Source organism: Lentinula edodes (assembly GCF_021015755.1).
Source record: "Lentinula edodes strain Le(Bin) 0899 ss11 chromosome Unknown C8R40scaffold_17, whole genome shotgun sequence".
NCBI classification, from domain to species: Eukaryota; Fungi; Basidiomycota; class Agaricomycetes; order Agaricales; family Omphalotaceae; genus Lentinula; species Lentinula edodes.
In genome coordinates this window covers 691,112-703,242 of record NW_025764323.1, presented here as the reverse complement: position 1 = coordinate 703,242, position 12,131 = coordinate 691,112, and the positions used below count along the sequence as shown (strand labels likewise).

Here is a 12,131-nt window from a genome sequence, read left to right as displayed (position 1 = left end):
TTCTCTCTACTTCTGTCTATTGTCTCTCTGATCGTCTATACGATCGAATATACGCTTTCACTTCAAGTCTAAGCCTTCCGAGTGAGTCTCCGAGCTCCCTCGAACATTACTAAAGCTCCCCAACGCCTACCCGCTTGGTGAGCTACCCTTCCCCAAACCTCCCAGAGCTCCCTAGCCACTTCGTAAGCTTCGGGACCTCGATCTAGGTAACGTCGAAGCTACCCCTCACGTCGAACTACGTATTGCTTCTCCGTTACCACCTCCCACACTCGAGGACGACCATCCTCAAACCTAGTCCCCAGGGACCTACCCTCCCTGGCAGATCCCTTCTCGGGAGCTTACACCCTCGAGACCCCGTTGCATAAACTACCTACTCGACTCTATATTGACGTTCTAGCGAGTACAACTCCTACTACGCAATATCTTACGGTCCCGCACTCGTCCTGAACCTCCCTACGCATTAGGGACCTCCCTGGACCTCCTAGGAACCCCTCAAGGGTCACCATCTCGTCGTTCCAACCACTACTAGGTCATTCCCGTCCTCGGTCGCGGTTCTCGTAGCTCCCTTCGAGCTCCAGCCTGCTCCTAGCACGCTACAACATAAACCTCCACATACCAAAACCTACCCTAAGACCTATTTTGACCCAGGTCTTACACCCAATGGAAGCAGAGATTGCTACATTGATGAAGAAAGATTGCTGGGATCTCGTTCCCTTACCGCCAAATGCGAACCTCACAGGAGGCCGATGGACGTATGCCATCAAGTTCGACGCGAGGGGAAATCTGCTCAAACGGAAAGCTCGGTATGTAGCTCAAGGGTATACACAGATACAGGGACTGGATTACGACAAGACGTATGGTGGGGTCGCGAGGATGGAGTCGGTACGCCTGGTACTTGCAATTACAGCAGCACTTAAACTCTCTCTGTTCCAAGTGGACTTCACAGCAGCCTTCTTAAACAGCCCAATTACCCACGACGTGTACATGAAGCAACCCGAGGGGTTTACATTACCTGGGAAAGAACACTTAGTCTGCAAACTAAAGAAATCAATATACGGCACCATGCAGGGCAGCCACGACTGGCAGGCAACGCTGGCGGCAGGATACAAGTCCGACGGGTATACATCATCCAGGGCAGACCCGTGTATTCGGTATAAGCGGGTACTGGACGAATATACAATTACAAGTACCTACGGCGACGACGTGTGCCGAGGTTCCTCCACCAAGGCAGGAAGGGATGCGGCTATTGCAGCATTAGGGAAGAGATGGGAAGCAAATGAGGTAACGACCGGGGTATTATTGGGTATGACGATACAACAGGACCCAGAGACAAAAGCAATCACAATCTCACAGAAAACATACTTCGAACGCATGCTCCACCACTTCGGCCTGGACCGCATTCGCCGCCGAAATACACCGCTACCACCTAACGTGAAGCTCAAGGAGTCACCGACACCACTACCCGATGAAGACCGGAGGTTCATGGCAGACAAACAATATCGACCAGTGATAGGCTCGATACTGTGGGGGCAAGTATGCACACGTCCAGATCTAGCTTTCGCAGGAAGCCTCCTTGCACGCTACCAACTGAACCCCGGCCGTGCGCACTGGGAATGTGTTGAGTGGGTGGCAGGGTACATACTCAACACACTCGACTATGCGATCACATATAGGGCAGGGCCAGAACTTGACCTGAAGCCATACGCCTACGTCGACTCGGACCATGCGGGATGCCAGGACACATACAGGTCAACCTCGGGATACGTATTCTTCATGGCGGGGGCACCAGTATCCTGGAGCTCTAAGAGGCAAGCGACCGTAGCGCTGTCAACGACCGAATCGGAGTATATCGGGCTATCGAGAGCCACGCAGCAGGCGGTTTGGATAGCTTCATTTCTCTCGGAGGTAGACCTGGCACAGGAGGGTCCTATCGACATGCGGGGCGACAACTTCGGATCTGTCTGCCTCACGGAGAACCCGAAACGGCACGCCCTGGTGAAGCACATCGAGATGCGGCACCACTATGTCAGGGAGAAGGTGGCCAGCAGGGAGGTGGATATTAAGAGAATAAGGTCAGGGGAAAACGTCGCGGACATATTCACAAAGGCGCTCAATGGCACCACTCACTCCAAGTTCGTATCCATGCTTGGGATAGATCGTACGGAGTAGGGGGGGTGTTGGGGAAATTACTCCGTACGTACAGCTTTGACCTCGACCTAACTATTTCCAGACATTGTTCCCAATCCGTATGCGCAGATCATGATTACTACATACTGTACAGTTGTAGTTAGATCACGCAGACGGTGATATGCTGACTCTGGGCTATGCATAAAATGCTAATGCAAGCTTTAACACTCACACCAACACCAACACAAACCATCATCAAACACTAAGTTCAAGGGGGTTTATCATTGAAAAAGCAAGATAACACTGCAACTCTACAAATATCTACATCATGTGGGTATAATGTATAGGTTGAATAGTTTTTCTTCTCGAGATTCTATCAAACTCGGGCATGCTAAATCTTTCTTTGACTTTATCTGAACTGAACAAAACCTCTGATTTGTATTATACACTACAAGTACAATCCACAGAAAGAGTGTGCACTACTCACAGCACTCTGACTGCTATTAACTCTGAAGCATAATGGTAATCTGTGACTTTGAACTTTCTTTCTTTCTATCTTTCTTAAACTCTAACTTGTTTAAAGTGAAAGTTAACACTGTATCATCTTTGTTTAAAGTGCACTTGTCACTACAGCCAGAAGCTACTAACCAACCAACCAAATCCTCTCAGAAGTGGGGGGGGAAAGTGCTTGTTCTTATTTAGAGGCCAGCACCCTCCTTATATATCCTCAAAACAACCCTTGACAACTGATATCAATCATTGTAGCATGTGGAATTCTTGTAGCATGTGCTGATTTTGATGGAAATCATGCTGCATCTCGGAGTAGCATGTGGACCTGTTGTACCATGTGCTACCTTTGATGGAAATCATGCTGTACCTCGGAATACTTTCCGGATGAGGGACATATGCTAAATCAATTCTGATATTCTCGGAATTAACTCCAGAGGTCCGGAGTATTGTTATCTTTTAATCTAATCATTCAGCTCTATTGCAATGTCATACAAAGATGAAGCTCGGAACACTTTAATCCTGCAGATATTGTCACAGTCCAAGTCAAACACAAGTGTGGGTTTTAGTATTAGAGCTTTATTATTTGGAAATACAACTGTATTATGCTATGAAGACCCACTTAAGTGTCATTCAGATGCAATCACTGTGTAGTTCTGTGTGTTTTCTCGGAATACAATGTACTGTTCAGTCTCAGCATCACTGATAGTACTTTACAGTTGAAAATGCATAATTACTGCATTATAGACTCAAATAAAAATGGGTCATATCATCCCCCCTTTTCTTAATATGAACTGTCCTCAGTTCACTGAGCTATACAGGTTCTGGGGCTTTGACTTTCAACTATTTCAATACTGAGCTTGTACAATACATGGAATAACAAGTGTCAAGTTGAACTCATTTTCTCTGCTGTTGTTGAATCCTGCAAGTTCAGCCTCTGCATTTTACTGCAAGGTTCAAGACATTTTAGCACAACATACTGTTTACTCATTGCTTATTATCTAGCTTTCAACTGTCAATCTTTTTCTATATATCAGAAGCTTTCAAATCATGCATAACTATCAGTTATTGCACCAGCTTCAACTCATAAGTACTTTATTCAGTTCTGACAAGCTTCAGTGCTTATCTTCTTATTCAGGCAAACTGCTACTTTCAACATTAACAGACTTTCTTTGCAAATGACATCTATCCAAATTGTTCAATAGCTCAAGCTACTGGTACTTATTGTGACAATCTGAATTGTGCTTTCAAAGTCCTACTATGCTTTTAAGGATTGCTCCATATTATATTTCTCAATTTCAAGCTACATATTTCTGTTCATGTTTCTTTCAGAGTATAACTTCCACTTAAGATTATTCTCATCTCGAAGTTTTTACTTTTCAACTTTTGACCTGGATTTTAAATTCAATCTTGATGTCAAAATACTGTCTTTCCAACTCATTGTTTGATACTAGTTAAACAATGGACTACTCATTCTTTATTACAAGACATTCCTTTTATATTCTTTTCAATGGTTTAGCTAAGTTCATGAATACAAGACATAAGCAAATAATTGACTTCCTTCAAGTCCTTCTTTACTTTGAATCTGAATGTATGTGATAGTTGATTGCTTATGCACTTGTGCAGCTTCAATTCAGAGTAATGACATTGAGCACTTAAGCTGCTTCTGCAGTCTACAACACTTCACTCTCAGAATCTGGTTTTCTGGATTTGTTCACTGTGATCAAACTATCAGTGGAGAATGTGAATCTCTGAAAGTTTGACAGCAACAGAACTACAATGCAATAAGTTCTTCACTTGTCTGGACATTAACACCATCATACTGTTAACAGTGTATCTGAGCTCAGTACAATTGAATCATGGTTTCTGAAACCAAGCTGCCAAACTTTGCACATGCTTTTCTTCTTGTTCTTGAGCTGAGTGTTTCAAACACTACTATCTTACATTTTCGGAACAGCCAAGTTTGAATTACATATGGCTGTGCTCTTCATTGCCAAGTTCTAGTTCTTGAATCCTGTGTTCATTCCATTTTCAAGCTGCAATAACCTTGGGTTTTGAAGGGGTTCTTCTCAGAGGAGTTCTACTTTCTTATGCTCTGGTAAGGTAAACCTGATTCATGTTCATGATATTTATCTGAATCAATCTGAACAGGTTCAACAATCATAAGTTCAACAGTGTTCCATATGTACTTGTCCAACATCAAGGTCATTCAATCAATGCTTTCTATACACAGACCAATCTGCACACAAGAATATGACAACCAACATATATATACCACTGTTCTTGTGATTTTTCTTCCACTTCATTTCCAATGAACATTCTGTTGTTTCCATTCAAATCTTCTCAGAGACAATTTGTTCACTTCACAAGATTATTGTCTGATTAAGACCAAGATCTTCTTTATCATGCTGAACCATTAAGTTTTGGATACAACAATCATTCTGTTGAACATTTACAATTTGGGTTCCAATGTTTAATTCCACTCAAAAGTTGCATAAGTACAAACCCCTACTGACTCTGATATCAAATAGAATGTAACACACTTGTCAACAGGATCATCATTTCCTACAAGCCTTTTCAAGGTATTGCTGTAACAATTTACAACTTAACAGTATACTGTTGATTTTCATTCTTGAGAAATCATTCAGTACTTGGTTATAACTTCAAACTTTGACCAAGAATTGAAATCAAACCTTCAAATCTTTTCTCCACTGGCAGAACAATCAAGAATATAACAGACAACAAAACCAAGTCTCTGTGAGCTACAATACACACAAAGTTGTTTCCATTCAAGCTTTTTGTTTCAAAGACATGAAACTATTCTTTCTCAATGTTTTATTGTCTCGTTAGGTCCGGACTCTTCTTTATTATGCAGAGTCCTAAGGCTTCAAATACAATGACTGTTCTGTCAAACATCCACAACATAGTGAATTCATATTCATGATATTCTCTTCAAGAAATCTGAATGGACACTTTTCAGAGTTTCCTACTACAATCATAAGCTCGATGTTCCATGTATACTTGTCCAAAATCACAAGTATTGATGCTTTTCTATAGACCAAATATTATGGAAACAAAAATATGACAAGCAATAGAACCAATGTTTTGTGGGTTTCCAACATTTCATTTGCAGCAAATGCAATAATGTCTTGCCAGAGGTTCCATTCAAATTGTTTCAGAAAATGGGACAATGCTTCAATGTCTTGACTGAATTCTTTTCTATTATACAGGACCATCAAATTCGGATATTTGTTAAATATCTACAGCATGATTTCCATGTTCATTTACTTTCAAAGTTGTATAGATACAAACTATGCTGACTTTGATATCAGATAGAATGTAACAAATTCATAAACAAGACTATGATTCATGCACCTTCTCAAGCCTTTGCTGTGAACAGTTCCCAACTTAACACTGTACTGTTGTTTTTCATTGCCAAGTAGGATTGTGTCTATAACTTTGAACTTCAACCAATAATTGATGAGAAGTTCTCCTCTTGTGTCTCAATTCTCAAATCTTCATTTCAGGACTTGCAACAAGTCATTCTTTTCATTTTCACTCTTGTACACATGTATTCAGTATACATTTCTTCAATACATCTTATGAAGTCCATGAACTCAAGACCAACTCACTTCAGATTCAATTCCCATATCAAGCTCATTATTCATAAACTCTGTTCAATATCTCATCATTCCTTGAACTACAAGTGGTGTTGCTTTATCAAAGAAAGCATCAACAATCATGAAACTTGTTGAATATTCAATTCAGACAAATTATGAATTTACAAGGTTGAAGCTTCTTGTCTATTCCAGTTGTGTTCTCAGACTGATTTTCAAGATAACAACTACTAACTTCATTTATAGTTCTCTAATCAAAGCCTCTTTTGAAACATAAGCTTTTCTGTGTCTCCAGATTAACTTCTTCTCTTAGATACAGAACATGCAAAACAGAGTCCAACATTCATTTCTTCTTTCTGTCAAGTTGCATTCAAACCAGTTTATCATTCCCTTGACATGATTTCTGTGATTATTTTCTGAGATGCAACTAAGTGTCAAATCCCATAGTCTGTTCAACTTCTTTCAAACTCGGAAATTCACCTGATTTCATTCTGGACTTTCCAAGCTTTACACTTCAAGAATCAACTCTATATCTTGCATGCAAATAAATATAGAATAATTTAACTTGTGCTTGGTTAATGTGCAGAATTAAATTCTTCAGGATATATAAGCATTCATTTCCTGCATGATATACTGCAAAAGCAAGGGATGCATCCCATAGCTTCTTCAATTTCATTCTCTACTTGCTATGCTTTCAACTTTGAGGTTCCTCTCTAAATCAAACATTCTCAAATAAATATAGCATACTTCAACCTCTGCATGGTAGAAGTACAGAGTTCTATTCCTTGGTATATGACAGCTGTTGAAGCTATAACAATGTTTCATAATGTTACAACACTTGATGCTGTTGAAGCAGTCAAGAATCAAAGAGAAAAGTACAAGTGAAATTAATATCTTTGAGCTTTATTGCTTTTTCTGAGTGTTTTTGTGCTTTGCCAGATTTTCTTGTGTTTTTATTCTTTTCAAATCAAGGACTTTTCCAATGTTTTTGGTGTCTTTGGTTGAAGACTTTTTAATACAGAGAGTAATATGGAATAATTTCAGGCAATTGCAAGACATAACTGCAACAGTAGTATGCAGTTAACCATTCTGTGCAATAGAGGGGCCCCAGCAGGGGGTTTGAAGGGCAAGGAGTTCGAAGCATTTCACTATGCCTAGTGTTTTATTTTCCAAAGTAGTTTAGTTTGGATATGGTGGACATGTACAAGTTGATTGGAGCTTAAGTAATTCATTAACAACAGGTAATGCACAAGTTGGACAAGATGTGTGGTTCAGCTCAGATGCATTGTCTGAAGTATTGCTCAAACTTCCAAGTTACATGGACCAATATGATGTGCAATATTAAACAAGTCCAGAGTGAACTTGTCATTGCTTTTTGGATGAAGATAATGCAAAGTGCAAGTATTTTCTGCTTTAAAACCCCCTCGCGGTGGGCTCCATATGATATGCTGACTCTGGGCTATGCATAAAATGCTAATGCAAGCTTTAACACTCACACCAACACCAACACAAACCATCATCAAACACTAAGTTCAAGGGGGTTTATCATTGAAAAAGCAAGATAACACTGCAACTCTACAAATATCTACATCATGTGGGTATAATGTATAGGTTGAATAGTTTTTCTTCTCGAGATTCTATCAAACTCGGGCATGCTAAATCTTTCTTTGACTTTATCTGAACTGAACAAAACCTCTGATTTGTATTATACACTACAAGTACAATCCACAGAAAGAGTGTGCACTACTCACAGCACTCTGACTGCTATTAACTCTGAAGCATAATGGTAATCTGTGACTTTGAACTTTCTTTCTTTCTATCTTTCTTAAACTCTAACTTGTTTAAAGTGAAAGTTAACACTGTATCATCTTTGTTTAAAGTGCACTTGTCACTACAGCCAGAAGCTACTAACCAACCAACCAAATCCTCTCAGAAGTGGGGGGGGGAAAGTGCTTGTTCTTATTTAGAGGCCAGCACCCTCCTTATATATCCTCAAAACAACCCTTGACAACTGATATCAATCATTGTAGCATGTGGAATTCTTGTAGCATGTGCTGATTTTGATGGAAATCATGCTGCATCTCGGAGTAGCATGTGGACCTGTTGTACCATGTGCTACCTTTGATGGAAATCATGCTGTACCTCGGAATACTTTCCGGATGAGGGACATATGCTAAATCAATTCTGATATTCTCGGAATTAACTCCAGAGGTCCGGAGTATTGTTATCTTTTAATCTAATCATTCAGCTCTATTGCAATGTCATACAAAGATGAAGCTCGGAACACTTTAATCCTGCAGATATTGTCACAGTCCAAGTCAAACACAAGTGTGGGTTTTAGTATTAGAGCTTTATTATTTGGAAATACAACTGTATTATGCTATGAAGACCCACTTAAGTGTCATTCAGATGCAATCACTGTGTAGTTCTGTGTGTTTTCTCGGAATACAATGTACTGTTCAGTCTCAGCATCACTGATAGTACTTTACAGTTGAAAATGCATAATTACTGCATTATAGACTCAAATAAAAATGGGTCATATCAACGGACAGTACTCGAGCTCCCTCAGTTGCTTTTACATCAACTGAGGTGAGCTCCCTAACACACTAGAATACTCGCACCTACTGATGGTACTCACTAGATTAATTCTACGTCAACAGGTACCTAAAACTATATACAGTTGCTTTTACATCAACTGAGATTAATTCTACGTCAACAGTTAGATGGTCATCATGTAGGACTGCCACTGCCTAACCACTACTTTCCTTTGCCGCCAATAGTTGGAGGCAACTCAGACTTAATTTGTCTGACCCATGTCTCTTGCATCCCACTTGAATTTGCACTGGGAATTTATGCCAGATCAAAGAGATGTACCCATACTGCCTCAGTTATTCACCAAATTTATCATCATGCTCAGCTTCCAAGGTTGAGGACCATTAGACATTCTCATCACCTATGGGGTAACCTCCGGGCATACACTTATATGGACTCGGAACATGGTTTTTGGGCTTGGCACCAGGCAAGGTGTACTGGTCCAAATTTGATTCTGGTCGACAATGAGCTGGCAGTGCAAGATGAGGTTCAAAAACAGCTGTTGATTCCATTACAACCACTTCGAGTAAGTTTATTTGGAGATTTAGCCAGCTAAGTACTCACATGAAATATGTAGACAAGCTTAACCTATGCCTTCACATTGAGCAGAACCTTCCTATATTTTGGGGCCAATTGAGCAACAGTGAATTGAAAATTTTCTAATAAAATATTTAGAAAATGATATTTCTGGTGATTGTCCCAGATGAGATAGGACAACCATCAAGACCAATCTGGGTCAGCCAATACACAAGGGGAAGAGTGCAGGATTTCTCTACTTTGGGGGCAACAAACAATGTATCGCAGCTGTTGTTGGGGTGAAAACTTTCTGGACCTAAAGAATTGATTTTATGTACCACATATTGGAACCTGATATAGGCCAAGTTCATCTCCTGAGTATCTGTTGCACTGCGAAATCACCTCATAATGTTACAGTAAATGCAATCTAACAGGTATGGTGGAAGCTAGTTTCCAAAGTTCCATACAACATCTGCAAAACATGTATTTTCAGCTAATCATCTGGGAGCAACTGAGGGCGCTTCCCAGCAGCCAAAGCACCCAGAGCAAGTTGAAAATCTTGCTTTTGGTGCTTTTGGTGCTGGAGAACACTCTCCAGCTAGTACCCTTGCTCTGGCAAACATACAGGTTTTGCAGATGAAGATATGCTTATATTTGTTGTTATATTCCATACTGCAGGTTTGGGCGGAGATGGTGTTCACTAGCACCAGATTTGCATTTTGGACCACATCTGCAAAACCTGGATATTCGGCTAAGGGTCCGAAAGCAGTTGAAAGCATTTCCCAGCAGTGAAAGCACTCAGAGCAGCCTGCTCTCAGTGCTTTCGGTACTGGGATCTGCTGGGATCTGCTCTCAGCCCTTAGCCGAATATCCATGTTTTGCAGATGCAATGGCAAACATATTATCATCTTTGCTTGAACAGGACATGATGTTTTGGCATTCACCACTCATCAGGCAAATCACTGCCATTGATGAAGTGATTCAGATGTCCTTATTGTTTGGAATGTGCTGTGCTGGTATTGATGTTAAGTTATCAGGAGACAATGGTCAGTCTTATTGGAAATACTCATTAACTACTCTAATCAACGGATATCGGAGGCGTTGTTTTCACCACTAATTGAGAAATACACAAGGTTCTAAGGTAGTTCCAACTTGGTCCAATTTCACAAATTTTAGCCAGTATTATATTCTTTGAACTCTGGTGATGCATTAGATATTTTGTCCCGTGCATGTATGGCATAGTTTTTTTGATAGACAACACCCCCCCTCAGTGCTCTATTGTGTTGCTCTGCTCATTGGTTTGCGTTGCTTCCTAAGTTACTTAATTTCAGTCCGGGTCGGCGTGGCGAAGTCACTTGGCGAGGCTGCTACTTTGTATTGTAGGCAGCAATGTACCACAACATGTTTCTGGATATATGACTCGGTCAAGATTTGACTGGGCACTACATAACTGCAGGCTTCAAGTTAAGTATGTAGCCGTCCTAGTCACTCGTCTTCCTCGTGTTGCTCTCTTCTTTTTAGACCCCACTCCCCCCAAGGAGCTTTCCGATTGCCCAAGTGAGCAGTTGACATACCCCAAGTAATGGCATAATGCTCCAAGACAAGATCTAGCTCTTCAATTTCATCGAGCATTTCCAACTTGGATATCCTAGGGCAACAGTTAAGTTATAATCTGAACACGAGATAGGCAACTTCTACCGGTCAAGTTCTATAGGATCGATAAATGTTCGCCTTATATCTTTCAGCGTGAGAGCATGAGCGGAAGTGTAGTCGAGGTTGAGAAATCGAGACGGGAGGCTTTCCAGAGTCGGGTAAGGGACTGCACCTGGAAGAGACACGTTGCGCGTCTGAGATAGAATCATCAGTGCACAAGCAGAGAAGATATTAGAATGAGCACCACCTTCAAATTGGATAGCATGACACGTCCAAAGGAATCACCGAGGCCAAACATCTCATACACGATCGCGCCCAGAATGCCATCTTCACGGGAGGAGAAATATGTATGAAACCATTTGAGAAGCGTGTCTGATTCTTGAGGTGACATGTATGCTAGTACACACTCAAAAATCAGGAGTGTCGGAAGCGAGGGATCGAGCAATCGTGCCGCATTTTCCGTCGCAGCAGTCAGCGAGCCTAGTGCAATCGATGGGTCACCTCTTAAGTCTGCAGGCAGGAGATGATATATGGGGCTGGATATAGCAGTGCCACCTTGCCCTATTGCGGGATGAGTGCGTATTCGGACCCAGACATTCCCATCTTACTGACCGAGTTGTATATCTGCAGGAGCACCGATGACTACACTAAGATCTTTGTTCTTCTTGATCGCCATGGCTTTCTTCATTGTAATTTCAGGAAAATCAACCTCTATATACTTGGAAAGGCAATCCTTTCGTGTGCCGGTCTACTGCGATGCTTCATATTAGTAAAAGATGTACCTAAAAGAACCTAGGAAACATACCGCAAGTTGCCAGAACCGTGTATCGCTTCCTGCACCCAAGCTTATGATCTGACATTTCTTTCCTTCTCTTGACGACAGGTCCATCCATTGGTTGACCAGATCGTCGATGGCCTTGGTACGTACAAAAGTCCCCACATTGATTAGCGGTGGGCGAGAAGGCTGAAAACTTGCTCTTGGAACAAAGTGCTTGATGAATTGATCAGATAAGTAATTCTGGCGTACAGCAGAGAGTTTCGCAAGGGCGGCATCGTTATCAGTGAGTCGAATAGGCGCGTCGGTATCGTGTGGTGGTGGTGGAAGCATGCTGATCACAT

General features: G+C 41.3%; 1 protein-coding gene across 1 annotated transcript; it reads right to left on the bottom strand.

Moving 5' to 3' along the window:
- Positions 1-10,844: 10,844 nt before the first annotated feature.
- On the bottom strand, positions 10,845-12,120 carry C8R40DRAFT_1044917 (leucine carboxyl methyltransferase; the record flags this gene model as incomplete). Its single annotated transcript, XM_046224253.1, has 5 exons — positions 10,845-11,007; positions 11,058-11,206; positions 11,260-11,573; positions 11,625-11,760; positions 11,818-12,120. 5 exons carry the CDS (start codon positions 12,118-12,120, stop codon positions 10,845-10,847), a joined length of 1,065 nt encoding a protein of 354 aa, XP_046086621.1.
- Positions 12,121-12,131: the final 11 nt, after the last annotated feature.